General features: G+C 42.3%; 1 protein-coding gene across 2 annotated transcripts in view; it reads left to right on the top strand.

Annotated features, from left to right (window-relative positions):
- The window catches only part of VAPB (VAMP associated protein B and C), a 56,904-nt gene that overhangs the window by 5,466 nt on the left and 23,576 nt on the right, over window positions 1-27,862 (top strand). The window contains exons 1-2 of one of the 2 annotated variants that reach the window (XM_019510188.1): window positions 55-127; window positions 24,209-24,361. In XM_019510188.1, coding sequence (XP_019365733.1) covers window positions 55-127; window positions 24,209-24,361 — 226 coding nt within the window. Of the gene's footprint in view, window positions 1-54; window positions 128-24,208; window positions 24,362-27,862 lie in introns of those variants that run through there. The other variant, XM_019510189.1, reaches the window with a different exon arrangement.

Below are 27,862 nucleotides of genomic sequence, written 5' to 3'. Positions count from 1 at the left end.
TTTTATTTTTAATTTAATTTCAAAACGATATCCATGTCTACGCCTCTTCTTAAGATGAGCACCTTCCAAACGAAGCGGAGGAAGGGCTTCGTTGTTTTTAAGCACAGGAGATGGATGGATGGGGCGGGTGCGGGTGCGACGCGCTGTCCGGGAGGCTTTTACACAATCTGCCTCCCAGCCCTTTTTCCTTCAGGCGACAGCAGCAGGCGTCCCTGTAACTTAGGGGCGCGCAGCCCGCACGCCTTCTTCCCAACCTTTGTCTCCTTGGCATGTCATGGTGTCTCTCTCTCCTTCGTTGCTTGCACTTATTTTTCCTGGGAGCTGTCGTTTTCAGCCTGTGGATTCAGTGATACAGGGGTGTAGGTTGTAAGGACATCAGTAGGGTGGAACAGGATCTGAAATCTTCAATAATACCCTTGTTTGTGACTGTGTGTTATCGTGGTCATTGACCAGCACCTTGGAAATAACGTGATAATCTGCTCTTTTTCAGAGGGGCAAAATCAGTAGCTCAAAACGTTGCCTGGAATGAATGTGTTGGGGGTTTTTTTAGGTTTTTTTCTTTGCTGCAAGCCAAAGTATTTGCAGGTTGCCACGGTAACAGTGTCAAACACATTTTCGAAGCCAACTATTGCATTATATGGTAGTAATGTTAAAAATAACTTTTGGCTTTTACTGAGTGAGCAAAAATCCCTTCCAACAGACATATATAAAAATGTAGGGAGCTGGGCAAAAAAATTGACCTTTAATTGGCATTGACTTGTGAATGAGATTTATTATAATTTTGAATCCAGGGCCCGGGGGGGGGTGGGTCTCTGGTTTTCTCTCGTATGTACAAACTCCATGTTTTAAAACAAGCAGCATCTAGTCTTTATTGGAGTGAAGAAAGCTAACCAGAGGTTGACAAAATAATGGCCTTGAGGGTCAAGGGTAAACAGTCAATAGTAGCTGAAGTTGAATCAACTAGCTGTTGGATCATTTCCTGTCATGGCTGCAAAAGTGACGTGGTTTTTAAAAGGAAAAGTGGCTTCTGAGCTTGGATGGTCTGTGGCAAAGGACACCTACAAGAGATGTTTGGTATGCAAATAGTCATTCATTAGTAATAATTATCTCTTGCTTGTAGCCAGTTGGTTTAAAGAGAATAATATATACTTATGCAGAAAAGGTGTATTTGTAATATTCGGAAAGTTGATTCTGCTCTGGGTAGGTCTCACGTGAACATGGTTTTATGAAGCAGTTGTGAATCTGCTCTTTTAAATTCCGCTTTTCAGAAACACTTGATACAGTTGAGGAATGGGGACCACGGGGTTCCTTTACAAAGGATTCAGTGCTTCCATAGGTCTCGGCATCAGAAGCACTTTGTAAATGCTAGTGAGGTAGGATTGGGGCCTCAATTTCATAATATCATTGTATTGGAGATGAAGGTCTGTAACTATCCCATAACTGAAATACCTCCGCTTCTGAATCGAAATATTTGGGAAGTCTGTATTTCTCAAATGTATACAGCTCTGTTTAAATGTGAAGGCCAGAAAGTTAGCTTCTGCTTGAAAAAGGCTCCACCATGCTGGGCTGAAATATCATGTTGAGAGAGGAAATATTCCCCAGTATGTGTGCCTGCAATGGGTGCCTAGCAGCTCCCACTTTTGGTAGCTTAACACCTTAACACTTCTTGTTTTGGGAATCTCTTTTTGAGAAATTCTGTGACCTATTGTTTGCGACAGACCTTTTAAAATAATCCAGGGCACTGTACCTTTTTTATTCCAAAATATTTTAGTCGGGTGTGGAGGGGAATTTTTTTTAATCAAAATTTTGACAAAGAGTGTTCATGTTAATCTATTTTGGCAGAGATTCTAAAACTAGGCTCCCATTGCCACCAAAGTAGCAGCAGTAGCAAATGTACATGTTGTGCTGGGAATTCAGCTATTGAGAAGGAAAGGGGGAAAAGAGGCTTGTATGCTTCAGACACAGATTATAGCCCCAGGAGCACGTGGCCTTTCTCCAAGCTGAGGACCCTGTGGGATAGGCGTTGTAGTCCCACTCCTACGTTGGTGTCAACCAGTGTAATCCTGTAGGTCAAATAATGGAACTTTGTGCTGAAGGTGATGGAAAAGGTGGTCACAGTTATACATCATATAAATGATTTTTGACCTTCTCCAAAAAAAAAAAATTGCATCCAATCTTTCCCCTATGCCTTTGTTTAAAAAGCCTTTTTAGCTTGGATTTCAGAATTTGATGCTTGCAAGTGGGGAAAATAATAGATGTACTGTGTCTTTCCAGTCCTTAGTTGTGTCCCTTGTCACATGCATTTTGACAGTCTCTAATTTCATATTCATACCATTTCTTAAAGCACCTGCATCAACCAGTATATGGGATGAGCTCCCAAGAGGGCAGACTTAGGATTTCCACCGGGTTTAGATTGCTTGTGCAAAGCAGCATTAGAGAAATGATTGGCTTGTTAATGCTCCCAGTTAGAATTTGATTTGTATGTAACGGTTTAGGGGGTTAGCCAGTTTTGATTTTTAAATATGTTTAATGTTTTTGCTTCCTTTGTGGATTAAGGGATGCTGGGAAGGGCGATGAGTAGAATCGGAAGTGTTATTTCAGTGAAATGACCTGGATTGGTTAGTTCAAGTGTGATAACAGCTTTTTGTAGTGTGTGGCCTCGGGTAGTCCCAGCCTGATGACTCAGCAGGTAGCTATGGTGCTCCCCAACTGGCACACAGCAGTATTGGCAAGTGCAGGAGGTTAATATGTCTGAAGATAAACCAATGAGAACTATTTCCAATAGGAAATCACTGTTTCCTGTTCCCACTGCATGAGTATCCCCACCTGTATGTGTGCATTCCAGTTCCATTTAACTTCATTTCCTGAAAAGGGCAGGCAGAAGAATAAGTTAGTATAGCCAATGCTGTCCTTAATCAACAATGCTACTTTCAAATTGGCTTGAGGCTTAGTAATGATATTTCCAAGCTGCCACCTGTCATGGTTTCATATTTATCCTATGGGAATGTCTGTGCTGCAGTCCAGAAGTATGACTGCAGCTCATGTAGATATACTCAAGCTAGCTTTTAAACTAGCTAGTTCATGGACACATTGCAGTGTAGCTGCAGTGAATTGTAGCCGTTAGGCATCTACTGGAAGGTTTAGGTGGTTTTGTGCAGCCTGAGTTACTGTGGTTAGACTCCTACCAGTACCTGAGCTGGTTAAGTTTAAGCTAGGTCAGGTATGTCTGCATGAGCAGGTATGTTTATAAAAATATGACTGTCTCTTGAACCTGAAAATGAAGGTCTGATCTTTTATAGTAGATGATGATTCAGGATTCTCAGTTTAGTTGCTTGCAGTTATCTTCCGCCACTTAACAAAACTCGCCATTGTAACTGACTCCAATTTTGGCAGCTCTCAGCAGAGAGGTTAAGAATTGTAGGAAATAAAGACTAAACTGTCCATTGTCTCTCTATGCTCGGGTAGAAGTGTCCTTAACTTTGAGGAACAGAACTTTGTCCTGGGCTACTCTATACCTGTTCTGTGGGCCAGTGTTGCTGGAAAAGACAGCTTTATGTCCCTAGAATCTTATTTTTAACATCTTCTGAAATTTTCTTTTGCCCTTTAGGTATAAATAACTCCCATCTTCTCTGCTGAAAATGTATACAAAGCTTTCTTTAAACTCTTAGAAAAACCATGAGCCTTTCTGGTATTTGCAGCATAATGTCAGTCTGTACTAGGATTTCTCTACTCCTATTTAAAGACTACTGTATAAATAGCTCTGCTACTCTTGCTGGAAAACTTATCAATCCACATTTTGCTTTAATTATTAATCTGATTGCTAATCAAGCCAAGTGGTTTATGCTTAAGTGTGAGTAAAATGTTCATGTCTTCCTACACATTTGGGTTTGATTTTATTTAAAAATTACTAGGTTTTTTTCCTTTTTGGTTTGTATCTAAAGAACAGCTAAGCCTTATGAAGTTTATGCAAATCTAAACACGCAACCCAAATATCAAACAAAATTAGTCCTTTTTCTGCCAACACTTAAAGATTTGCCATTCATGTTACAGTAACTCTTTCTGCAGTACAAATAAAATCATTAGTTTATTTTAACTAAGTTAAGTGGTCATTATGGCAGTGCAGACATGGTACATCTCCTTGAATTATATTCTGGTTGCATCATTACTTTTATGGGTTTTTTTTTTAATGATTTCCTAATCATATGTCATTAGCTCTAATATTGTGAAAAAATTAGCAATGCTGAAGACAAAAGCTGAAGGTAAAGGTAAGAGAGTGCATGACGATCTTAATATTCCACAATGTGACTTATTTTAAAGATGAATGAAGTGGAAGTGCATTGTGATGGAAGGGGCTGGGAGTGGGGATACATGGACCAGATGGCCTGTGAGAATGTATTATGGATGCATCACTAACAGCTCTATAGGTAAGGTACTGTGTGTGGGAGCTAGTTGCCACAGTTCTGTGGCTTTGAATAGTTTGTTGGTTAGGGAATCAAAAAAGGCTGGACTATGAGTTGAGACTTTGAAAGTGGTTTAGAGGATTTAGCTGCTTTTTTTTTTTTTTTTTTTTTTTTTTAAATGATAGATGTAGATACATTCCCTAAACTGTTCGGAAAACCTCACTTTAAAATGTCATAGCCTGCTTCAGGCCATTCGGGCATATCTGTTAAGGACTTTTCAAGTCACTTTGAACTGATTGTATCCTAGGAACAGTTCTTGAAGTAAGACATCAGTGGGATTAACATGATCGGGGGGGTTGGGGAGGAGAATCTCAAATATTACTACCTCCTGTCAACAATAAAAATGATCACAAAAAATAGGGAGACCACTATTGCACCTGCATAATTGTTATTCCTCAACAGGCTTTTTTCTTTTTATGTATTTTTGTACCTCAGCCTGGTCAAATGCTTGACTCACTTGTTTCGAGGGTGAAAACACACGCATACAAAACCTTCTCTTCATAATTTCCATTTCTTCTGCTGCAACCTTTTGATTGCTAGCTTGTAGCTCACTGAACATTTATAGTAACATTTTAAATGCCTTTTTCAAAAGCTGTTTATAGTGGAAACACTTGTGTGCTTTGAGCTATGGAGCCATTACAATGATATAAGAAAAGCAGCAAGACCCGGTTCTTGGAGAAAGGAGGGGATGCCTGGCAGTGTTGTTTGAGATATGAGTTCTGTTTAGTATTGTAGAAAATATCTGTGAACAAGAAACATGTTTTTTTCAGTGTAAACTTGGATGAATAGCATCTGCCCCAGTCCTAGAAGTTCTGCCATCAGTTAAAAATACAGCCCAAATATAACAGAATAGTGGTCAATCCCAACCATCCCCAAACTGATGTAACAGCCCACTTGTTTTCTAGCATTCCCATTACTTCAACCCTTGAATGAGCAAAATTACTATGTCTGCTCAGTTCTCCAACCCCTCTCAGCACCAGCTTGGGAGAATGTACTTTGTTGCATGCTGGGAGAGGAGCAAAGGGGAAGAGAAACAGAATTATTTTATACCTGGCAAACAAATTTCTAAGTTGAAGAGCCTTCACAGAGAATGCCTGAGTGCTGGCAGCAATATTTTTTTGTGCTTTGGATGTCATTTAGTAGGGCTGTGCAAAACAGCACCGTTTCGTTTAGACTTCCATTTGACTGTTTTGACAGGACACTATTTAGTTTTGTTTCGAAAGCCCTGGTTCGTTTCATTCAGTCGAAACCGTTTTGCTGTTTTTGACGTTTTGCCCATAGTCTATAATGGGAAAGCGTGAAACTGCCTATAACTGTCATTTTTTGGCAGATTTGAATGAAAACAGCAGGCATGGTAGCCCCTGCTGGAGTCATGAAGCCTGCCAGGTTTCAAGGAGATAGTTTCAGGGGTTTCTGGGAACAACAGGCAAAATAATAACTTTGTGAGGACCAGCACAGTAGCATCAGCAGAATCTCAGGCAGCCAAACTGACAGAGCCTTTCTTTCCTCTCCTGCAGGAGCTTCTCCAGCATGTGTTAAGGCATGCTTTCACTATGCCCTTTTCCCCCTCCCTCTCCTTACTTTGTTTCCCTGCAGCAAGCCCATCTTCAGCTTCAAAACCTAAAACAGTCTGAAACTTTTGAAATGTTTCAACTGCCCTCACTTCATTTTGATTTCATTGTTTCAGGCTTGAAACAAATTGATGCAGCCAGCAAAATTTTGCACGGCTCTAATATTTAGCTGTAGCACAAAAGAGAAGTCATCCCTCTGGTTCTGCACTGGTTATGGCTGCTTAGTGGATTTAAGGGGAGCTCTGTAAGATCTCAGCTGCGGTATAGAGCAGCTTCCAGCATGGTTTTTTTTCCCCAAGGGAAGCTATCTGAATAACTGTTAGTCTTTGGTCATAAGCACCTGGGAATCTATGTAGATCCCCACATTGCAAACTGTGGCAGACTGGATGAGACGGAAAATGTGAATGGGGTATCATTTGTGCTGCCAGCCCTTCAGAGGTCGTGAAAATCTGGCAGATTTGCTATGTGTAACTTGTCTACAGAACCTTCCATTAAAGTGTTTAGTAACTATGGTAAAATGCATTGGTCTAATTGGTTTGTCTTTCTAATTATAAACTAAAAATTGTCCTCTTGGGCAGATGTTCCATTAGATTGACTATACATTTTATTTGAAGAAGGCCTGCAAGCTTTAGTTATAAGGCATTAGTGTGAATGCTCAGCATTTTACCAAGAGGGCAAAAGGAATAACAACTAGGAGCAGTCCTTGGATTCTCCAGAATCTATATTTTAAAATGTATATATTATTTCTGAAACTTTTGAAACTTTTTAATACAAATATAATTTTAGGCTTTCTGGTTGCAATGTACTGGCAGTTTTCTTTGGAAAATAAACTGGTGTATTGACTTCACTTTGCAGCTAGATGAAATGAACCAAAATTTCATGCGAATCTGTGATATGCCTTTGAGTTGTTGACATCTGGCTATGGTCAAATTCTACATAAATGCACACCCTGTAGAAACTGGCCTGGAATTATGTTTTAATGGTCATAAATTATATATTTTGAACATATGCTTTGAATAATTAGACTAATTGTTATTGTTTGGGGGGGGCTTGTTTAGGGCTTTTTGTTTGTTTTTGGAAAAATAAGTACTTCCCATCTACAGTGGGAAAAGTCCCCCTCTATCTTCTTGAACCTTGATATGACATGATGAAAAGTCTCTTTTTTTTTTCTCTCATTTTCTCTTTTTTGAACTCTTTGTGAAGCATTGTATAAGGCTAATGCACATCAAATGAGCAATTTCTACAAATGTCATAACTTATATTACTCAGTTTTCTGTAAAGTTGAGTTCTTGGGTTTTCTTGGTTTTTGCCTTTCTTGTAAATGTTGCTTTTTGTCAAGCTGAAGACAATGTAGGAATCAAATGACTCTTGCTAATTCTGCCCACATCTTACTGTCATGCTCATTGTGTGCTATCTCTCACCATATCGGTCTTGTGTTTTGCTCCCTGCTGTGAACAACTAATAACTATTGAGAGAACCTCCTAGTTAGTACAATAACAAGGCTCTCTTCATTTTTGTCAAAGCACTTGGTTGTTGTCTTTGAAAGCTTTATTGGATAATGTTTTAACAGCTTTGTTTGTCTTTAACTATTGTCTAGGGCTTAAAATTTATCTTTGTTTTCACAGGGAAGCCTAATCTTTCATGCTATGTCCCTGCCCCTGTAAGCCAAATTCTGTTGTCTGTAATTAAGCCAAGCTTCCATTCCCTTAAATGGGGATCTTTTTGGATTAAGGGCCATTGAACTGAATTCTTTTCCAGGGAAGAGACTTTAATGAGCATTCTCATCATCGAGAGCACTTCCCTGCGACCCTTCTTTGCTGCTCTCCACATGGTGACCAGTTGACAGAAGAGCCACCTTGCTTGATTTCCCCCCCCACCTTTTGCCTGTATACTTCAGTACATAAGCAGAAAACTTTCCAAGTTGAGGGCAAGGCTGTGGCTCTGTGTTCTCACTTCTGTCCAAACACTTAATATGTAAATCTATTCTAGGCCATCTCTTTACTGAGATGCATGATTTTTTTTCTGTATAAAGCTTGTAGGATCTTGTCTAATATGACCAGCATAGCTGTTGATCTTGAAAACTTGTGTTTTTTAGACCCCATTTTACAGAATGGGGGTTTGTGCCGTAAACTCCAATAGCTCTTTCACTTTTGCTGCCACTTGAAATTTTCTCCCCCTGTGACAGACCTGTGGCTATTAACATGTGGACAGGAGATAAGTGAAGTAATTTGAGGTTTTATGCTAAAACGCAGTCTCAGCCTTGGACAACTGAGTCAATCCATCGTCTCTGGGTTTATCAATTAGGTAGAGTATTGCATCCAACAAATAACTGACCTAATTAAAAAAAAATACATAAATTGGTCCTGCTGTGGCATGTAGTACTTCATCCCACATTGTAGCAACTACTTTATTAATAGAATCTGTCTTCTAAACTCCTGTCTAGCTCTTTCGTCTGCAAACAAAAGTCCTTACTACCATAGTGCTGTGGATTAAAGGCGCTATGGCTTTAAACTTAATCCTGTTTTCTCGGTCAGTTTCTACAACGGAGGCCGGCGGGGGGTGGGGAATAGGGAGGGAGTGTGCTTTTATGCCTAATAATCCAGCCGTTGATTATATAGCAAATTTATAAAGGTTCTCCAAGTGTGGGACACAATAAGGAGGGACATCGTTGTTTGAAGGTCTTGTGCACGTCAGTTCTGCTGCTGGAGAGCTTATTAACCTGGGAGCATATTGACTGCCTAAGCCAGGCTTGTCCAACATGCGGCCCATGGGCCACCATGAGTCCCACCAAGCCATTTTCTGAGGCCTGTGGTGCTGCGACAGAAAATTAAAGTAAATGCTGTTTACTTTTGTTCCCACCCCTTGTCCCTCCCCCAACCCCTCAGCAGCTTCCTAATGGCTGCTAAAAGGCTGGGGAAGGGACAGGGTTCCCATGCACACTGCATCAGCTTGACGTTGCTGACATGGTGCGCGTGGGAAGAGGAGCAGCCATGTGACACTCAGGACAGGATGAGCCCAGCTGGAGCAGCAGGGACTCCGCCGTACTTTCCTCCTACCTGCACTGGTCAGTCCTGAGCGGCATGTGGCTCCGCCGCCACTTCTGCTGGCTGGTGCCAACGCAGGTGGGTCTATCCCATCCGGAGCAGCATGCAGCTGACGCTGGCTTCCCATGTGCTGCTGGGGACAGGAGGAGCCATGTGCCACTCAGGACTGACCAGCACAGGTAGGTGGAAAATGCAGCTCAGCCCCTGCTGCTCTGGCTGGGCTCGTCCCATCCCAAGCAGCACGACTGCACCGCTGCTTCTGCTGGCCAGTGCAGACCTGGCCAGGCTCCTCCTGTCCCCAGCAGCACATGGGAACCCAGCTTCAGCTGCATGCTGCTCTGGATGGGACGGACCCAGCCGGGTCAGCACCAGCCAGCAGAAGCAGCAGCAGCAGCGCAGTGTGCTGCTCGGGACTGACCAGTGCAGGTGGGGGAAAGTGCAGCTGAGCCCCTGCTGCTCTGGCTGGGCTCATCCTGAGGTTCATTTAATGTTTGTAAAATGCTTGGAGAGCCCCACATAAATGCACTGCATAGAAATGCAAAATATATTTTGACTTATTTGGTTGGCATCTTGGGCTGTGATTTTTTTTTTTTTCCAAAGCTGAGTCAAAAGACCAACTTCCATTAAAATGAATGGGATTTAGAGGGCTCCAAATCTTTTATGACAACTTTGTAACATACCTATCTACCCCACTTTGCAAATCTCAGCCATAGTTTGGAAGCTCAGCCAAAGAACATAAGAGCTTCTGAACATAAGAGCATAAAAAGTGTCATGCTTGGTCAGCCCCATGGTCCATCTAGCTCAGTATCCTGCTCCAAACAGTGGCAGAGATGGATGCTATGGAGGGAGGGTTTTGAACTGTTTAGACCCATTTCATTGACACTTCCTGCAACTTCATTGGTGTCAAAGGTCACATGACATCACTTCCTGATGTGATACCACTTCCTGTGAGGTCTTTGAATATGGCTTACCTGCCCACTGGGTGATTTTTAAGTTCATGATCTGGCCCCACATTCAAAAAGGTTGGACACCCCTGGCCTAAGCAATGCTCTGAAATTAAGTCTTCACTTCTTATCCACAACTAATTTAACTTTTCACTTGCTGCTTCCCATATCATGTGACTTCTCAGCGTTGTCTGCATTTTTCCCAATGTCTGTCCTGCTGAAGTTGAACCTGCTTGCTTTTCTGTTTTACTCCCTCCACTCCTGAACATTTGAAGCAATAATAACTTAGAGTCAGCATGCATGGGATTAGTTGACTTGCATCAGATAGGGAGCAAAGCTCTAATTTCAGTAGGGTTATATATAGCCTCAGTAGGGCTCTAGGTACCTGTGTTTACTATGCCAGTTACAAAATTGTTACATTCTGCTTACAACCAGGCATAATTCTGCATTTCCCTCTTCTAGGTATCCAGATAACATCTATGGGCATTACTTCAGTGCAAAGCCTGGAGGTTGCTTACCATCATGCTGTCTTGAATTCTGAGCTCTTGCTCAAATTAACTGTATGGGGGAGGGAGAGGGTGCTATCTAGTTGCTTCTAGTGATGCCTTTTTATTCTAATAACTAGATTCCCAAACCATGCAAAAGCATAGCTTGCATTACTTAGAAAATTAGAGTTGGAAGGCATCTCAGGAGATCATCTTGTCCAACCCCCTGCTCAAAGCATCCCCAACTAGATCATCCCAGCCAAGGCTTTGTCTAGCTGGGTCTTAAAAACCTCCAGGGATAGAGGTTCCGCAACCTTTCTAGGTAACCTGTTCCAGTGTCTTGCTGCCTTCCTAGTGAGAAGTTTTTTTTCCTAATATCTAACCTAAACTTCCCTTGCTGCAATTTGAAACTATAGTGCCTTGTTCTGTCACCAGCCACCGCTGAAGTCTGTCCTCTCTGTAACTACCTGTCACGTAGTTCTAGAAAAGACTTCTAGAACGGAGGTTCTCAAACTGTGGTCCATGGACCGCCACTGGTCTGCGAGCTCCATTCAGGTGGCCCACAGAAAGGTGAACTATGGCTAAAGCTAGCAAACATTGCACCCACCTTCCCAGAGCTTGACTCAAAAAGCAGGTACATTCATTGCATTAGAAAGGTAAGACTACTGATCTTAAAATAAGAGTTGTGTGCTTTGATTTGTAGGGGAAAAAAAGCTTATTAAGTGGTCCACCGAGACCCTCAGCAACTTTCCAGTGGTCTGCAGGGGGGAAAATGTTTTGAGAACCACTGTTCTAGAACATAAAATTCCTGGGGTTTTTTGTTTTGTCTTTTTAGGTATTGATTAGATAAACTTATTAAATGACTTACACTGATTGAATGCCTATCCTATTAACAGTGTGTGGTTCCCAACCTTTAATTTCACTTTAGCCCCTATGTATGTTCAGGAATTTAAACTTTTACACATTACATCTTTTAGAAATGTTTTCAAAGCAGTAACAGTACTACAGTTGTTAAGTTTCATATCTATGTGAGCACACTATATATTAGTAAATGTACTGAACATTGTTCACAACGGCTATTCTGCTCCCCCTCCCCTATGTTTGGTACGTTCAGTGTTCTGTGGTGGAGACATCTGAATACATAAGATTTGAATGGTGAGAAAAATGTTCCTCCCAGAAAATAAGACAAACATGGCCAAGAAGAAAAATTACCGTGATAATTCCACAAAGATTTGACAGAAGACAGCTCCCAAAATGTCAATTTTTGGTGCTTTTTAAATGTAGCACTGACTTCAGGAACCTGATAGCAGTGATACTGGGAAGCTTGCACATCACAACTTTCATGCTCACTGCTGCTGGAGAGAGCACTTCCAGACCAAAAGGGTATCTTTTATTTTTGGCATCCTTTCAGACCTTGATCATGATCACTGAGAGAAAAAAGAGTTCCAATTCTGCGGTGAGCTTTGTCATGCGCGTCTCTGGAATAAGCTGTTTTCAGTCCTACTCCAAGGTTACTGAATATGATGTAGTAACTGCATTGGACCGTTGCTGAACAAGGTGTGATTTCTTTTTCCCCTTCCCTTCGTACTGAGCACTAAAGACACCAGCACAAGTTGTAGGCACCTGGTGCTGCTTTAACACTCCTAATGTTCTGTGGACAGTCTGTAGCATGAACTACAGTAAAGAATGCAACCTCTGTTCTTCCTACTTCATCTTGTTTTAAGGTTTTAGATAAAAGACACCTAAAAGCTTTTCTGTCCATGCCATGTTCTTTTCAAATAGAGTTGAATGTATTGAGAAGCTCTGCATTTCTGTTGAACTCTAAATGGGGAGAAGAAAAGAGAAAATGCTCTTTAGCTGTTCTGAAATACATGCCCCTTTCTCATCTGATAAATGCATGTTTATATGTGGAATAAATAATATGAAGCAATTCATCTGGCATGCAGTTCTTAAAGGATGGTAAGACATTTTCAAAACAGATTGTGGAACTAGAATCCAGCCAATTGTGCTGTCAGTCCTTTATTTACTTAAAATACACTTTGTGTACACATAGCTAAGCTTAGGACATGGAAGTTTAAAATATTTATCCCGTGACTTTGACTGACTAATGTTTGGATGCAATAAAACTCAAAAGATGTCAGACTAGAAACCAGTAAGTGAAAACTTTGTTAGAAAAATACTTTGAAGGACATGCTCTTTAGTCTCATTTGGCAGACTTGTGTGTGGCCTCACACTTAGCAGTTGTTGGAACTGTGAAGTCACTTAACACATTCTGAGGATATAGAAGGCAATGGAAAAAAATTTACTTGCATCTGAAAAAGGTTTTCAATATTTTTTTCATACTTGTGGTTGTTTTTCTTCCCTTCCATCTCCTCCAACTTGTGTGTGTCATGGTCTTGGCAAGAATAGACTGTGCCAAAAGAGACCAGAGGATGACCTTGATTAATCCATCTAAATAATTTGGCATCTGGATTGTATAATCATGTTAGCTGCTTACATATTCTTCTTTCCTGTTGACTTTGAGTTGGTGTTTTAAAATTTATGACATTTTTGAACTTTTTTTCTTATTCCTTCCTTTGTTTCCCCCTGGGAATTGTCACTTTCCTTGGGATTTTTTTCAGAGTCTATGGGGAGGACCCATATCCAATATGAGGGAAAACTGGAAGTATCAGCTATTGGCTCTTTTTAGGTATTGTGGCTGATAGATTCATAGATTAAGGGTCGGAAGGGACCTAGTAGATCTTCTAGCCCGACCCCCCGCCAGGGCGGGAGAACAACAAAACCCCAAAAAAAGAAACGGGACTCAAATGAGTCCAGCCAGGTAGGCATCCAGCCTCTTCTTAAAGACCCCCAGGGTAGGGGCCAGCACCACTTCCCTTGGAAGTTGGTTCCAGCTCCTAGCCGCCCTAACTGTGAAGTAGTTTTTGCGGATGTCCAATCTATACCTCCTCTCCATCAACTTGTGCCCATTACTCCTTGTTATGCCAGCGGGCGCTAGGGGAAACAGCGTCTCCCCCAAACCCTTCTGGTCCCCCCTAGTGAGTCTATAGACAGTCACCAGGTCCCCCCTCAGCCTTCTCTTGTGGAGGCTGAATAGGTTCAGGTCCCGCAGTCTCTCACTGTAGGGTCTGCCCTGTTGTCCCCGGATCATGCGGGTGGCCCTCCTCTGGACCCTCTCCATGTTGTCCACATCCCTCTTGAAATGGGGCGCACAGAACTGGACACAATACTCCAGCTGTGGCCTGACCAGTGTCGCGTAGAGGGGGAGGATCACCTCCTTGGCTCTACTCGAGATGCACCTGTGGATGCACGACAAGGTCCGGTTAGCATAAATGCTCTGTGCATGTGTGCAGCGCAGCACAGCACATGAGCAGCTAGGTCCAGCTGGTAAGTCTGTTGTGGGGGAGGGATGGGGCATGCAGGGGGTGTACATTGAGGCCCCTGCAGTGAGGGAGTGGGCCTGACCCTGGGGCAGGGGCAGGCGCTGCCCTGCCGGGGCACAGAACAGAGCTGCAGCTCATCTGGGGGATGTGGGGAAAGAACGGGGTGGCTCCTGCTACTGCACACACCTGGGAGGGCAAGGTGGGTGTGCCCCCAGATCTGTGGGTGGGGCAGGCTGCTGCTGAGAGTTGGGAGCAGCTCCCAGCGGGCAGCAGCGGCGCTGAGGGGAGCCGAGCAGAGCTAGAGCCATATTTCCTCCACCCCCCCAGCACCGCCCCCGGCTCTAGCCTGCAGTGGCAGCCCAGCCCACTCCATGCACAGATCCAGGGGGCACAAGCTCCTCCATGCCCTCCTTGTATGCACGGACCTGTGGGAGTCCCCGCAGCTTCTGGATGAGCTACAGGGCAGGGCATGGGACCAAGCTGTCTGGCTGGGCAGCGCCTGCCTCTTGCCCCAGTGCCAACTGTGGGAGCCAGGTTTCCCTCCATCACTGCAGGGGCCTCTATCTGCACCCCCCCACCCCCGTGCCTCTTCCCTTTTCCTGTAATGGACTTACCAGCCAGTCACCATTCTCTACACTGTGGAGCTGCATATTGGCAATGGGCTCAGTATAGGCCAATATGGCTCATTTAAAACTTGACTGTCGGTATCGGTCCAAAAAATCGCTATTGGTGCACCCCTAGTAGTAACCCTCTTCCTTTCCATCCAATATGGCCAGTTTCTAAAGGTTCTTCCTTTTTGATCTCGTAACAGATCTTGCTGCTTAGTGGGAAGGGGATTCATAAGAGTGTGGCTTTAACAGTTTTAACTTTGCAGGTATTGAAAGACCTTCTGCAACCCATTAAGGTTCCAGTCACTATGCTGCAGTACCAGTCTTCTCAAAGTGAAAAAGAAGAAAAAATCATCCACTGCCAGTCGTATAGTACTATAGTGCCAGCATCCCAAGTGCTGGCACTGTTGGTGTAACCATGTTAAGTGTCCGGTTGTCATTTGAGACCTGTGCTGTAAATTCTGGTATCAATCTATTTCATCAATACCAGACTTCCTGCTGGCAGTGAATCACTGTTTATCCTTCCTGTATCAGCAGTTTCCCAGACTCTGCTACCAAGAAGAAGTGAGTATGCCTCACACTTCTGCTATGTCAGGTGTACCATGTAAGGAGAAACACCACTTTCTCCTCAACTTTCAATATTGGAAAGCTATTTTACTGTTGTTCTTGGGGTCCAGATGCATAAATCCTGCATTTCTGTTAAGGAAGCTTGGTTTCATTACCATTGCTTTTTTCAGTTCTAGATTTGGGAGTAACCCTGTTCTTTTCATAGATTTCATAGACTTTTGGGCTGGAAGGGACCCCGGAGGATCATCGAGTCCAGCCCCCTGCCCCAGGGGCAGGAAGTCAGCAGGGATCATAGGATCCCAGCAAGGTAAGCATCCAAATGTGTCTTGAAGATGATGTTCAAAGTGGGTGCTTGAACTGCCTCCATCGGCAGTCTATTCCAGACCTTGGGGGCTCGGACAGTGAAGAAGTTCTTTCTTATGTCCAGCCTGAATCGGTCACAGTGGAGTTTGGTATGTCCCAGCACAATCCATGGCTCCTTCAACTTATTAGCACCTTTTGGCATTTAGTCTGCCCAAAGGCCGACATTGGTGACACCATTCCAGGCCTACCATTTCAGAGTAGCACTTCACTCCAAGGTAATCTGCTGCTGCTGCCAAAGCTTTGAATCAGGTCCAGGAAGAGTTACAAGTTGACTCCACTGTTCTGTCCCCCATAGCCTCTTATCTGAGATTGGAATACCGTTATATGACTTGTTTTGAACAGCTTTTGAAGAAGAATGGCAGGTGTGCATGCTTGTGATCCAAGGGAAAGTTGTCTTATCTTTCCTGCACGTCTTTGCATGTCATCATGCTACATGCATCAAATAAAGCTCAATAACAAAGACCTTCTGGACCCTGAGAAACTTCTCTGGCAGGTGCCAACTTATAGCTCTTCCATCTGTGCAGTGTTGGATACAGAGTCAAGTAGTTATCTGTGGATCCAGCTCCAGAATCTGTCATTGAACCAAGCTTCAATCTTCCCTTTTGCCATGGAGCAAGAATGCTAAAAACTTAAATTTTATTTGGGTGTAAAAATGACTCTTCTGGAAGATGAGATTACTACCCAAGCTATACTACACTTCTAATTTCTCTAAAAATCCCACAGTTACCAGGAAAAATTTCTTTAATTTGAAGGAAACATGAGTAGTCAAAGGAGGAAAGTCTAATGGAACCTCAACCTGTGTGAAGAAACTCCTTGCACCTTACAGGTGTTGCAATCTAGATGGTGCCTACCTTCTCCCCACTGGGTGATGTGGAGTTATTTGTCTCTTCTCTCATCAAGATCCTTCTGATGGATCATTCTCCATTTGTAGGGGTACAAGCACAGGGACATTCCACTGAGATCCACACATTTTTATTTGTTAAGCTGTCAAATGGGGAGGATCTATGACAGCAGGAAGTAGTTTATTTTGGTCCTTGATTCAGCAGACTGTTCCAGCAGAATTTGTGGAGTGAAGGGATGTTTCCCCCTAAAGAAAAAAGGGGGACTGGCTTATCAGTTCTGGAGAGGGGACAGGCAAACCCCTTTGTGTACTGATTTTGAATTTCAGTATGGTAGGAGCACTGTAGCAATCCCTTATCCTCACTCTTGGATCCACACAGCAGGTCCCCTGGAAGCTGCAAGCCTTCAGGATACTTACTTGTAGAACCATATCTTCTCCCCATAAAAATGGCTAAGATATTAAATTGGTAATTGCTGTCATCAGTGCAGTAGTGGATTCACCAAGTACCTGGTTGCACTAACAATCTACCTGAGAGGTTATTACTACAATGGGGAGTGAGGAGGCAATGAATACATGGCTCAACAACTGACTTTTATCTGAGGGATTTCAGTAGGTCATTAGTAGGCACATCTACACATGCAGTTAGTTCAATACAATAAACTGTGGTGCAGTATGCACCAGTGTTTATTGCTCCCAGACTTCATGTTTGCACGTGCATTCAGGACTGCAGCACATTTGAGCTGGGTCAGAGCAGCCCTGGCTGGCATGATCTGGTGGGATCAGCTTGCCACCCCAGGGCTGCTCCAGCTTGGCCCAATGTGGTGTGGAAGGGGTGGCTGGGGCATGAGGGTGCTTCAGTGTGGGACTAGCTGGCAGGCAGCCCCCACGCTGAAGCACCCTCGTGCCCCATCCAGCACCGTCAGCATCTACGTGTGCATTGCGGCACACTCAGTGCTGTCATAAGATGTGTTTAACAAGTACTAGTCTAAGTACTATGGTGGCGTTCACTAGTCTACTGCAGCCTAATAGTGCTACATGTGTAGATGCCCAACTAGCTCCTTGGTAAAAAGTTTCAGCAACTCTGCAGTAAACTTCTCATAGACATGTCTAGTGCGTTCAATTTACTATCCATCTTCCTATCTCCTTGGGGTTCGGGTCAACAAAGAAAAATTGATTCTTCTAGTTCCTGTTCAGTATATTTAACAAGGGCTTACCTGCCTCAGGAAAGATTCAACTATATGATTATGTTGCTGATTGATTTATAAGCACATCCTCAGGCTTCATTGAGTACTCACCTTGGGTCTCCAGGCCACACAATTCTCTATAATGCAACATGCCACACTTGCTGGGGTTCGAAGTTTTTAATTTCCAGTATTTCTGGGATCGCTTGTGTCCAGGTGATTCACAACCCATTTAATGGGCCATAGGATGCTGAATAAATAGGGTGATCATAACAATTTGAGGAAAATCTGGAGGGGGAGGAGGGAGGGGCAAAGAGGAGAGTGCCAGTGTATGCACGCATGCAGCCCCAACTCTGCAGCTTCCAGGAGCAGGACTGGGCAGGAGGGTGCACGCACGTGTGCATGCGCACACACATGCACACACACATGCATGTGCACACATGTTTCCCTGACCCCAACTCTACTGTGTAAGCACATCTTGCAACCCAGCAGGGTCCAGACCAGGGATCAGCCCACTGCCTGGGCTTCCTAGAGAAAATTGAATTGAAGCAACTGTCCATGGGCTGGGCACCTGAGCCAAGAGCCGTAGATGTGGGTAGAGTCACAGCCAGGATGCTAGTCCTGGATTGGCATTACAGAAAATTGGAGGGTGAGACGGCCTCTGAAATCTGGGATTGTCCCTGCCAATCTAGGAAGTGTAGTCACCCTGTGATTTAAAAGATGAGCCATATGGCTGTTGGCTATGATTCTTACTTCAGAGGGCATCTCTTCTCCAATTAGCCAGAGCGCAGCAGTGGTCCCATGCGCCTGATTGGAGAAATGGTGCCCTTTGAAATAAAAGCAATTAGAGCTGAGCCAGTGTTGCTGTTTGCTAAAGGTGTGAGTGTGTGTGTGACCCCAGCTTGTTGCAAGCTGTTGTCTTTGCAAGTGGCATGGAACCTAACCCCACAAACTATTCAGGTTTGACTGCCTCAGATATGACCTTGAGAAGAACTGAAGAGACCCTAGAAATCCTGTTGCCCTTAAACTGATGGAAAGCTACTAAGAAAGTTAGCAAGTTTGTGCTTGCCTCTCTTCTGTTAGCATCAGACTCAAACAGATGGCTCCAATTTGGAATGGAAGCTCATTTGGACTTAAAGACTTGAGGCTCAAATCTCTGTTTCATATGAGTATTCTGGAGTTGAGAACAATTTATCATACTTCCATTACACTTTCTACCCCTCACTCGCCCGTTCTCCAAGAATAATCGTGAGTCTCAGTGAACACAGCAATGTTTTGCAAAACAAAAATAAAGTGAGATCTGCCCCCCCTTCCCATCAAAACTGCATTTGTGGAACTGGTGTATCAGTTACAAAAAAAAGTAAGTAATTTGTCACTTAACCTGACCTTTGAGATGTTCTAACTGATTGCTTCCATAGGTATCTTTCAGGAGATCCTGTAAGGATGTAGTCATGCCAGAATTATTTGCGGGTTAGATCAAATCAAGGGTTGATCTGTCTACAATGATGAGCAACGGGAAGTGCTACCAGATGATGTGAAGACTAGCTTCAACAGTCACCATGCCTTATGCATGCATGTCCTGTAATACCAATAGTTACCAAAAAAACTCAGGCAGGACTCTGCTGAATGCCCATGCTTGATAACAGCCTGGCCAAAGCTGTCTTGGATCTCTGAACTAATGAATCTCTTGGTTCAGGCCCTGAGCCAGCTGTGTCAGGATCTGATAGTAGAAAGGGAGGCACAACAGATTTCACCAAAACTCAGGCAACCTAAGTAGTTTTTTTGTGATGGGGCACTGGTAGCAGAAATAAGTAGGGCAGCTCCTTGGAGTTCCAGACATGCATCTTATAAAACACTAGGTGAAGTACCCATTCTTTACCCAGATTTTTATTTTTGTAATTGCGGTGTCTGTTTATTTTTTAAGAACTTGGTATAACACAAACAATATTTTTTACCTAAATATTTTAACATGGTACAACATATTTAACATGAAGCAAAAAAAAAAAGGCAAGCGTCAGTATAATAATGATGCTTGAACTGAATTCACTGCATCCAAAATGGAGTGGTACCAGTTTATCTGAGAAGTGAATTAATCCCAGTCAGTGGAAACCCCAAAAAGGGTTAAGTTGAAAAATAACTTGTCTATAATTTTCGTCGAGTGGTATTCGGTGATTCCTCTTTGGAAGGCTTGGAGTAGCTAGGACCAGCCGTTCTTGACTTAGAAATGGACAGACGGACACTTCATTTTATTGGTAGATAGATGGATGATTCCACTGTAGAAGCTTCACAGTCTATTCCTGTTTCAGCAGGGCAATTTTCCATTAGTACGGTTACTCCTAGCACCCACCTCCATCTAATTAGTGAGTCTTAATCAATGAAATATGCACCTTGTCTACTTCTGGAAGCATTGAAGGAGTAACTAGCCAATTACATTGAACTGCTGCACTACCTCCTTCTAAAGAAATGCCTGTTTGCTGAAACACCCACTACTGCTTCTGAGGTTGGTTGTTTTGTTTTTTTTGCTTAGCAGTATCATGAATTGGGAAGGGAAAGCAATTTAACAGAGATGTAAACAGGATAAGTGAGAATGGAGCATCATAAATGGCTGATGTAGGCAGATCTCTAGGCCTCCACTTTTTCTTGAAATAACTAATCTTCACACTCGGGGCCATAGGGCCCCCTCAACAAAATGCATCTGAAATACGTTAATATAATGCAGACATTTCTGGTTTCTCACTTCTCAATTTTGATTCAAGAAGTTGCTGATGCTTGCTTAATTATGAATGTCTCCAGAGCCACATGATGATGATTAAAACCTGGGGTGTAGTGCTTTCTAAAACACTAATCTTTGTAAGATTCCGTGCAATTAGAGAAGTATTTTCTTAACTCTACAAGTGAGGAAACTTTAAGGACTCAATCTCGCTCCTGTTTTGAGTGAGTTTCAACTCCTAATGAATGTAATGGCTTAAGATCAGACCTGTGAATAATTTGTCAAAGGATATACAGGGAATCAGTGGTGGAGCTTTGATTGGAACTTGAGGCTTACCAACTCCCAGCCATGAGGTTCTTCCTCCAAACATTCTGCCTCTCTTGACACTTTAACTTATTTCACCTAAAGTTTGTTTTTAGAGGTCATCCACTTTGGCAAGATGCTCAGTTCTTTAAGAAGGAGTTTAAAGTAAGGTTAAGTGTTGTACCTACCATGGAGACTGACTAGAGGACTCAATGGCCTTTATAATCAGTTTGCCTTTTAAATATTTTTTCCATTACTGCTGAAAGATTAACAAAAAGGGGGAAGGACAGTGCAATAGAGAATGGAGCAAATTGCCAATGCTGTTAGACACACTGGAAGAAATAAACTTGCAGTTAGACTAATCATAAGTGTGACAAATAAGAGTCAAAACTTATACAGAATTGGAACTTGTCTTTTTTCCTTTAACATGAGATGCTCCCTCTGAAAGTTGATGGTGAGAACACAGTTGGGTCCAGTACTCCAAAACCATGCAGGCAAGACCCTCATCAGCTGGCTTCTTTAGCACTCCATGCCTTTGCAAAGCAGATGGCCTGAATCTTATCAACTGGGGTATCAGCCCCTGGCAATGCTTTTACAAAGGGTTACAAACTCCTTTCCCCTATTCTTCTGCTAAGAAAGCTGCCTTGAAGTATTAACCAACCACAGAAAAGAATCCATGTCATTAGGTGGCATCTGTGTACTGTGATGGTATTAAATAGTGATGGAAGATGGCTGTGTACAGGAGCAGGGGGGTAAGTTGAAGAACTATTCTTAAGGCTTCGTTAGAAGAAGCTCTGGATGTTCCAGTGTCCTGTCCATTGACTTGGAGACATGTATCCAAATCCAGTCTTACTGAAGCTGGCTGGGGAAAATGTAAATACTTGGTCACTGCACCTTTAAAAGGTTCCCATAGTAGTGCAGGCAGCCTTCTTAGATTCTGTTCCTGGCCTTGATGGTCAGGAGGATTGGCAGCTTGGCAACACTTCAGTGGATATGATTGCAACTGCAAGGGTGCCACTCTGGAGGTCTTTTTGCTCTTGGCTCCAGTTCAGGAACTTGCTTAGCATGTTACCCATCTTTAAGCATACCCAGTTCCTTGCTGAGCTGAAATATCAATATTGAGACTAGAAAGGGTTTATCTGCTCTGTCAGGTGAAAGTGTCACTTGCAGCATAGATAAATGCACCTAAGCTTGTTTTTTGAATCTTTCTAGTCTGAGTAACATAAATGGTGGCTGTGCAGTGCAGGCTGTACCAACCTGTGAGGGACCCTGAATGTGTGTGTGGGTGCTGGCATAAACTGAATTCTTCCCCAGCCCCTGTTGTCATGATTGTTGAGTCCTGCTCTAACTACATTTTAAAGCTGGGCAGTAGTGTAGCAGTTGCACTTTCTGTTGCATTGTCAACATGCCCACTTGAGAATTGTTTGTGTGTAACACTAATGCAAGGAATTTTGATTGGGATAAGTGTTATAAGGTCTCACAAGCTGCGTAAACGAAATGACAGTAGGGTAATGTTTGCCCTAGCAATGGCTTGTGCCTTAAGTGCAGTACAACTAAGCAAACAGATGTCGGCTCGGATCTTGCCAATATGAATTTGTGTGTTGCCTTTGTAAGGCAGTGACATGTACTTAAAAATTTTAAATAGCGTTGACAATATTCTTTTGACCTAACTCTTCTGGGTCTTTTTTCTTTTTAAATTATATTATAAGACCCTATGCTCTAGAATGACACTTGGATATAATGATACAGCCTTGGAGTCTGAATAAGAAATGGAGTGTGGCAGATTATGAGAGAATGCAGTGATCTCCAAACGTAAGGGGTTGTGTGCATAGGTCCTAGGTGGAAAGCAGAACTGTCACAAAAAGAAATCTGGAAAATAATGTTGGAGTATATACCAAAGTCAGTCATACCTTTTTGTTTATTATAGGACACACACTTGGCATCTCCTATACTAGATTGGTCTTTTTCGTCAATAACACTTCATGCTTTCAGTTTGCATCGGTACAAATAAAACTTTACTGAAGCTGGCAGAAGTTCAGTCAGATCTTAGTTGAACATCCCACCAAATTCTGTTGGTTACATTCCTTCTTCTGGACAGCTTGTGCTTGTGACAGACTCATTTCAGATAATGTATGTAGTGATTATAAGGTGCCATAACTTTTTATTCCCAGGATGACACTAGTGGTATTTTCTCCTGGTCTCTTTAAACCTAGGTAACTGGTAGGGAAGGGTGTTCCTTTTGGAGCAAGGGGGGAGGTGTTTGGGGGTTTTTAGCAAAATTTCATTTAGGAATTGCACTCTATTAGTCAATCTGTAGAAGGATAGTTTTCATTTTTATGGAAATACCAAGTAACCACAGATTCTTTTTTTCTTTTTGTTTTTGTTTTAATTCCTTCTGTAAATTTAAAGACCAGATGTTTAGAAGCTTTGTTAGGGGTGGGCAGTTATTTTGGGCGGAGGGCTGCTTACTGGGTTTTGGCAAGCCATCGAGAGCCACGTGGCAGGCAGCCAGGAGCAGATGAATACTAATTTTCTAAATCTTTTTCAGGGGTCCCACAGGCTGGATAGAATGGCCTGGTGTGCCGCATCCGGACTACAGGCCACATTTTGCCCACCCCCGTGTTAGGTGTACTAGAATAAAAAAAATTTCTCTGCAGAGTTAACACTCTTGGGTTTTGCCTTCTGTCCTAGCTCCCATCAGGATACATAAATGTGAGTGTAATAATGCTTTTTGGCCCAAGTTAGGTGGCTCATGCTGGAGTGCTTGGGGTTGTAACCTGACCACTTCAGGTGAGGTTACAGGCTGAACAACTGAAGTGCTGGGAATCTTCCTGCATATTTTTAGTAGTGAGAATGCTTTAGCCACACAAGCTAAGGCCAACTCAGCAATAGACAGACCCTGAGAGACCAGATTATTTGGTGTCTGAGCATTTCTGAATATAGTGATCAACTGCATTTCTTCTGTTCGCTTATAACTATTGATGACTAAGGGCTTTGGCAACACTGGTGGGAACCAGAGTACTGGTACCAGTGTAGGAACAGGGAAGCTCCTATCTGGGTCCTGGGGTGGTGAGCTTTAACCATTTCATGAGGGGCTATTTGTTTGTTTTTTTTTTCTTCACTTGTATAAAGAAGAAAACCCTGTTGTGTTCTTCCTTCCCCCCAAACCCCCTGCCAAAAATGAATGCGCTGCTAGTTGCAGTGTGTGGGCTTTGATGGGTCTCTTATTTACAGTGCTTTCATCACAGCACCCAGCTAAAGGGTAGGGCTCTGTACTAGCCGCTTCATTAGTAGCTCTGCTTCTCCCTTTTAATATGTGCAATTTTGGGAGATTTTTATTTGCATGCTGATAATTTAAATGGTCTTATCTTCTGTAACAATTTTCTCATTCATGCAAACTAATACAGTAGGTTACTCTGTATTTATGCAGCTATGAAATAAGATTCAATAGTTACTTCGCAACTAAACCTGTGTAACAGCAGGTCATGGCCACTTCTTGTGCCACATATAAATTATCCCCCCTTGTGTCTTACTGCTAGTGACCAATAAGTTAGTTATTGTCATATGTATTCGTGTGCAATGCAGGTCAGACTTGCAGAGATTTCAAGTGATCCTCAGATTATGCATAAACAGATATACTGTTGAATATCTTAATACATTTTGAGATTTGTAAGCACAGATTTAGCAGTTCAGAGTTTTAGAAAGTACTTTTCCTATCCTCTGAAATCTACTTTGCTCTGTTCTGCAGGTCCTTTCACAGACGTTGTCACCACCAACCTGAAACTTGGAAATCCTACAGACAGAAATGTGTGCTTCAAAGTGAAGACTACTGCACCACGTAGATACTGTGTAAGGCCTAACAGTGGAATTATTGATGCAGGAACATCAATTAATGTTTCTGGTAAGTCATTTGGTAGTTAAAGATGACCTCATCAAATTGATTTCTCAGAGTGGCTTGTGAACTTTAATGTGGTACAGAAGTAGAGTAACAGGCTAGGGGGCATGAGCTCGTAGTTGTGTTTATTTCTTGTTCTTGATGCCTTAAATTTTACATCTTGTACAGGTCACTGAAAGCAAAAACAAACCCCATGTGAATGGTAATTTTAAATAGTTGCTTTCAGAATGCACTTTCTATACCTTCAGAAGACATTTTGCTAAGGCACTAAATGTCAAATGAATAAAGTCTCGTGAAGTAAAAATGGATTTATTCTTTTATCTGGCTTTACTGGCGAGAAAATGGTTTTAACTTGCATAAGTTTACTGAAGATTAACTGAATTCCACGGAAGACAAAATAACAAAAGGGGCTTGTTTGGTGTAAGCATACAGAGCTAGATCCCAGGTATAGATGGGTTCTGTAGTTCTAAGAATGTGTGTTAACTGTTCAGTTACACTCCAAAGAGAAATAAATGTCTAAACCTAAGCTACAAACATTGAGAAGGTGTTTGCAAACTCGTTCAGGCCTGTCAGAAAAGGAGGATCATGACTTGTAACTGGTACCTACCTACTAATTTGTCCCTGGAAATTTGACCTTGAGTCACTCTCTCTTATCAGGTTCAGGACTTCAATTAGATTTTCCATTCCTGTTTTGAAGTTTTTTATACTTTTACAAGGATGGTGTTTATCTGTTCAGCACCAATTTCCATTGATTTTAACAGTTAATTCCTGGAACAATGTGACTTAAACAGTAACATCTTGTTCCTATTCAGGCATGACAGGATTTATAGTAACGTATAGAAATACCTGTTGACTACTGACTAGTTTTCATTGTCTAACAGACATTAGGAAGAAGGCCTTATTGACAAGGTGCATGAGTTGGGTTTGTGTGGTATATTTTTTGTTTTTGTTTTTAAATCCTACTTTTTTATATGCTCAACCTCCAGAGTACATCTGCCTGTTTACCTGGTAGCACCTACATTTCTAGAGCTAACTTTCCCTTTTATTTGAAAAAAAATTGCTATGGTAGGCTCCAATCCTGCAAAAACTTAGCTAACCAAACCACATGTGCAAATTTAGGTACGTCTCCACTGGGAGTTGTCATGTGTTTTGAAATTAAGCATACTCGTGAACCTTTTTGCAGAATTCTGGCTCTACTGTGTAATCTCTGAAGAATGTTGCAGAGTGAGGGGAAGAGAACTAGTACAGCATGATATTAAAAAATTGGGAGAGGCAGGGCAATTCCTTGGCTTTCTATTGAAGCCTGTAGTAAGCCTTCAAATAACTGTGTAAGAATGAAATAAAACACTTGGAGAGCAGCTAGAAATTGCTGTGAACCTTAAAGCCATCTGTCATCTCTGCTAGTTGTCAAACCAATTTAAAAGCTTACAGGTTAGTGAAGTGATAATGAAAATTAGGCTGATTTTTCTGGCTATAAATTAGTTATGGCATGCAATGTGGATCCCTTTCATCTTTTAGATTATTTTTTTAATGAAAGTTCTCCTGTCCCTGCTGTCATGTATCACCTCATCAGTGCCATCTTACTTTTATCTTTGGGCACAACTGTTTTTAAAATTAAATGCCTAAAGAGTGACTCTTAACTATACTGTGCTTGTGATTAGGTTTCAGAGGGTTGCTGTGTAATTTCCCCTGTGCCATCTTTTATGGAGGTTGATAGTGTACCACAAATCAGGAAAAAATTGGACAAATTCTTGGAGGAAAGTACCTTCAGCAGGTATTGAATATGGTAGGTAGAAGTGCATATTCAGAATCAGAACTTCCTAAACCTCTTATTGCTGGAAGTTGCAATGGTGGGAGAAGAGCAGGGGTTGAAAAATTCTGGATGTGTCCTGTTCACACTTTCACACCCACAGTCTGTCTTTTGTGTGGACAGGATATTGAGCTAAATGAGCCTATTGTCTGACCCAGTAAATGGCATTTCTTATGTTCACCTCACAACTGTGCTTCCGTTACAACTTGTAGACTGCTGACTATTCCAGTCCTAAGGTTTCATAGTGGGCAACATAAGGACCACATACAGCATGCAGATTAAGATGAGCTCCCCAAATATTCTGTCTCATTGCAACCAAGTCCAAACATTAGTTTCCAGCCACACAAGCCTAGTGGACTAACCCATAGTGATGCTCAGCACTTGTTCTCCGACTTTTTTTGGAAGCTCTTTCTCTTGATGACCTTCCTTGTCATGATCTATAACCTAGTTATTTTTGTAAATTTTGCTTTCACATGGAAATCCATAGTACTAACAAAGAAGTATCCCAAAATGCTTACCTTTACACTAACACTGCATTACTAAAGCATACAGGGCAAACAGTGTTCTTCAGATTTATCTTTTTGTAATAAGCTCTTTTGTAATCCCAGAGTCTGGGGTCTACATCCACTAATGTTGTTGGTTCTTCCTCTTTTGCTAAGAGTTGCATTCATATTTTCTTTTTAAATATGGTTGACTTGAATTTCAGCCTTTTCTCTTTTTAAAAAAAATCATCTTTCTCTCATTCATGGTGACTTCCTTTAAAACCCACTGAAGACCTTTGGGGACTAGGCTCAAAAGAGCAGAAGAGCTACCTTTTGTTTTGCAGTACACAGAAGGGTCAAGCCATGACAAGACCCTACAGGAGGGTCTGTGCGCTAGATATCAGTAAGCAAGACAAGGTTAAGAGTAGGTAGCCGGGTATAAAGCTAACAGGCTGTCAGTCATGGGCATATGTGCACTGGCAACCACTAAACATGGATGGTGGTAGCAGCCACAGAAAAAGTGTGCTGTGCTGTTAGTGTTGAGGATCTGAGAGAGGATTCAAAACATCTCTAGCCTCAGGTTCACCTGAGCTGTGCAGAGAGCACCTGTGTTGTCCCATGGGGCCTGTATACAATTCCCTGTTCATTGTAGTCATCAGCTTGCCAAATGTAGGTTTAATTGCAGTACAGAAATTTAGCACCAGGTATGGCAAACTTGTTTCCATTCTTGTCTTCATACTTCAAACAGCATTTAAACCCTGTGAATTTACTGAACTGTGCATGTGAAGTGAGTATATAACTAACTAGTAAATTGGCTTCTGGTTGCACCTGTCTGTCTGAACCCATCTACAGGATGAGGGCCTGGGAGTTGAAGCTTTAGGGAAGAGAAGGTAAATTTGTGCAGTGAGTCTGGCACTCTGATTTGTCATCACTTTCTTGGCAGTAACCCCACTCTTTTTCACCCTAAATCTTTTCCTCCCCCAAACCCTCTGCCTTACAGACTTAAAAAAAAGATAAAAAATAAATCCTCTAAGATACTGAACAAAGAAGCTGTCTATTTAAAATGCATAGCAGTTTTAAAAAGCAGAATTAATTGATATTCTGACCTTTTTTCTCCGTGGACAGAGACCTGTCAAAAATAGCTTCCTGCAGCATGTTTTCATGTTCTTTTCAACCTTGGCTGACTTCTTCTGTTGTGTGCCCCCCCCCCCCCCC

The sequence above is a fragment of the Gavialis gangeticus genome, unplaced genomic scaffold (assembly GCF_001723915.1).
Source record: "Gavialis gangeticus isolate Ggan-Ray unplaced genomic scaffold, GavGan_comp1, whole genome shotgun sequence".
In the NCBI taxonomy this organism is placed as follows: Eukaryota; Metazoa; Chordata; order Crocodylia; family Gavialidae; genus Gavialis; species Gavialis gangeticus.
The sequence above is the reverse complement of the archived record's forward strand: the minus strand, read 5'-3'. Positions and strand labels throughout refer to the sequence as shown.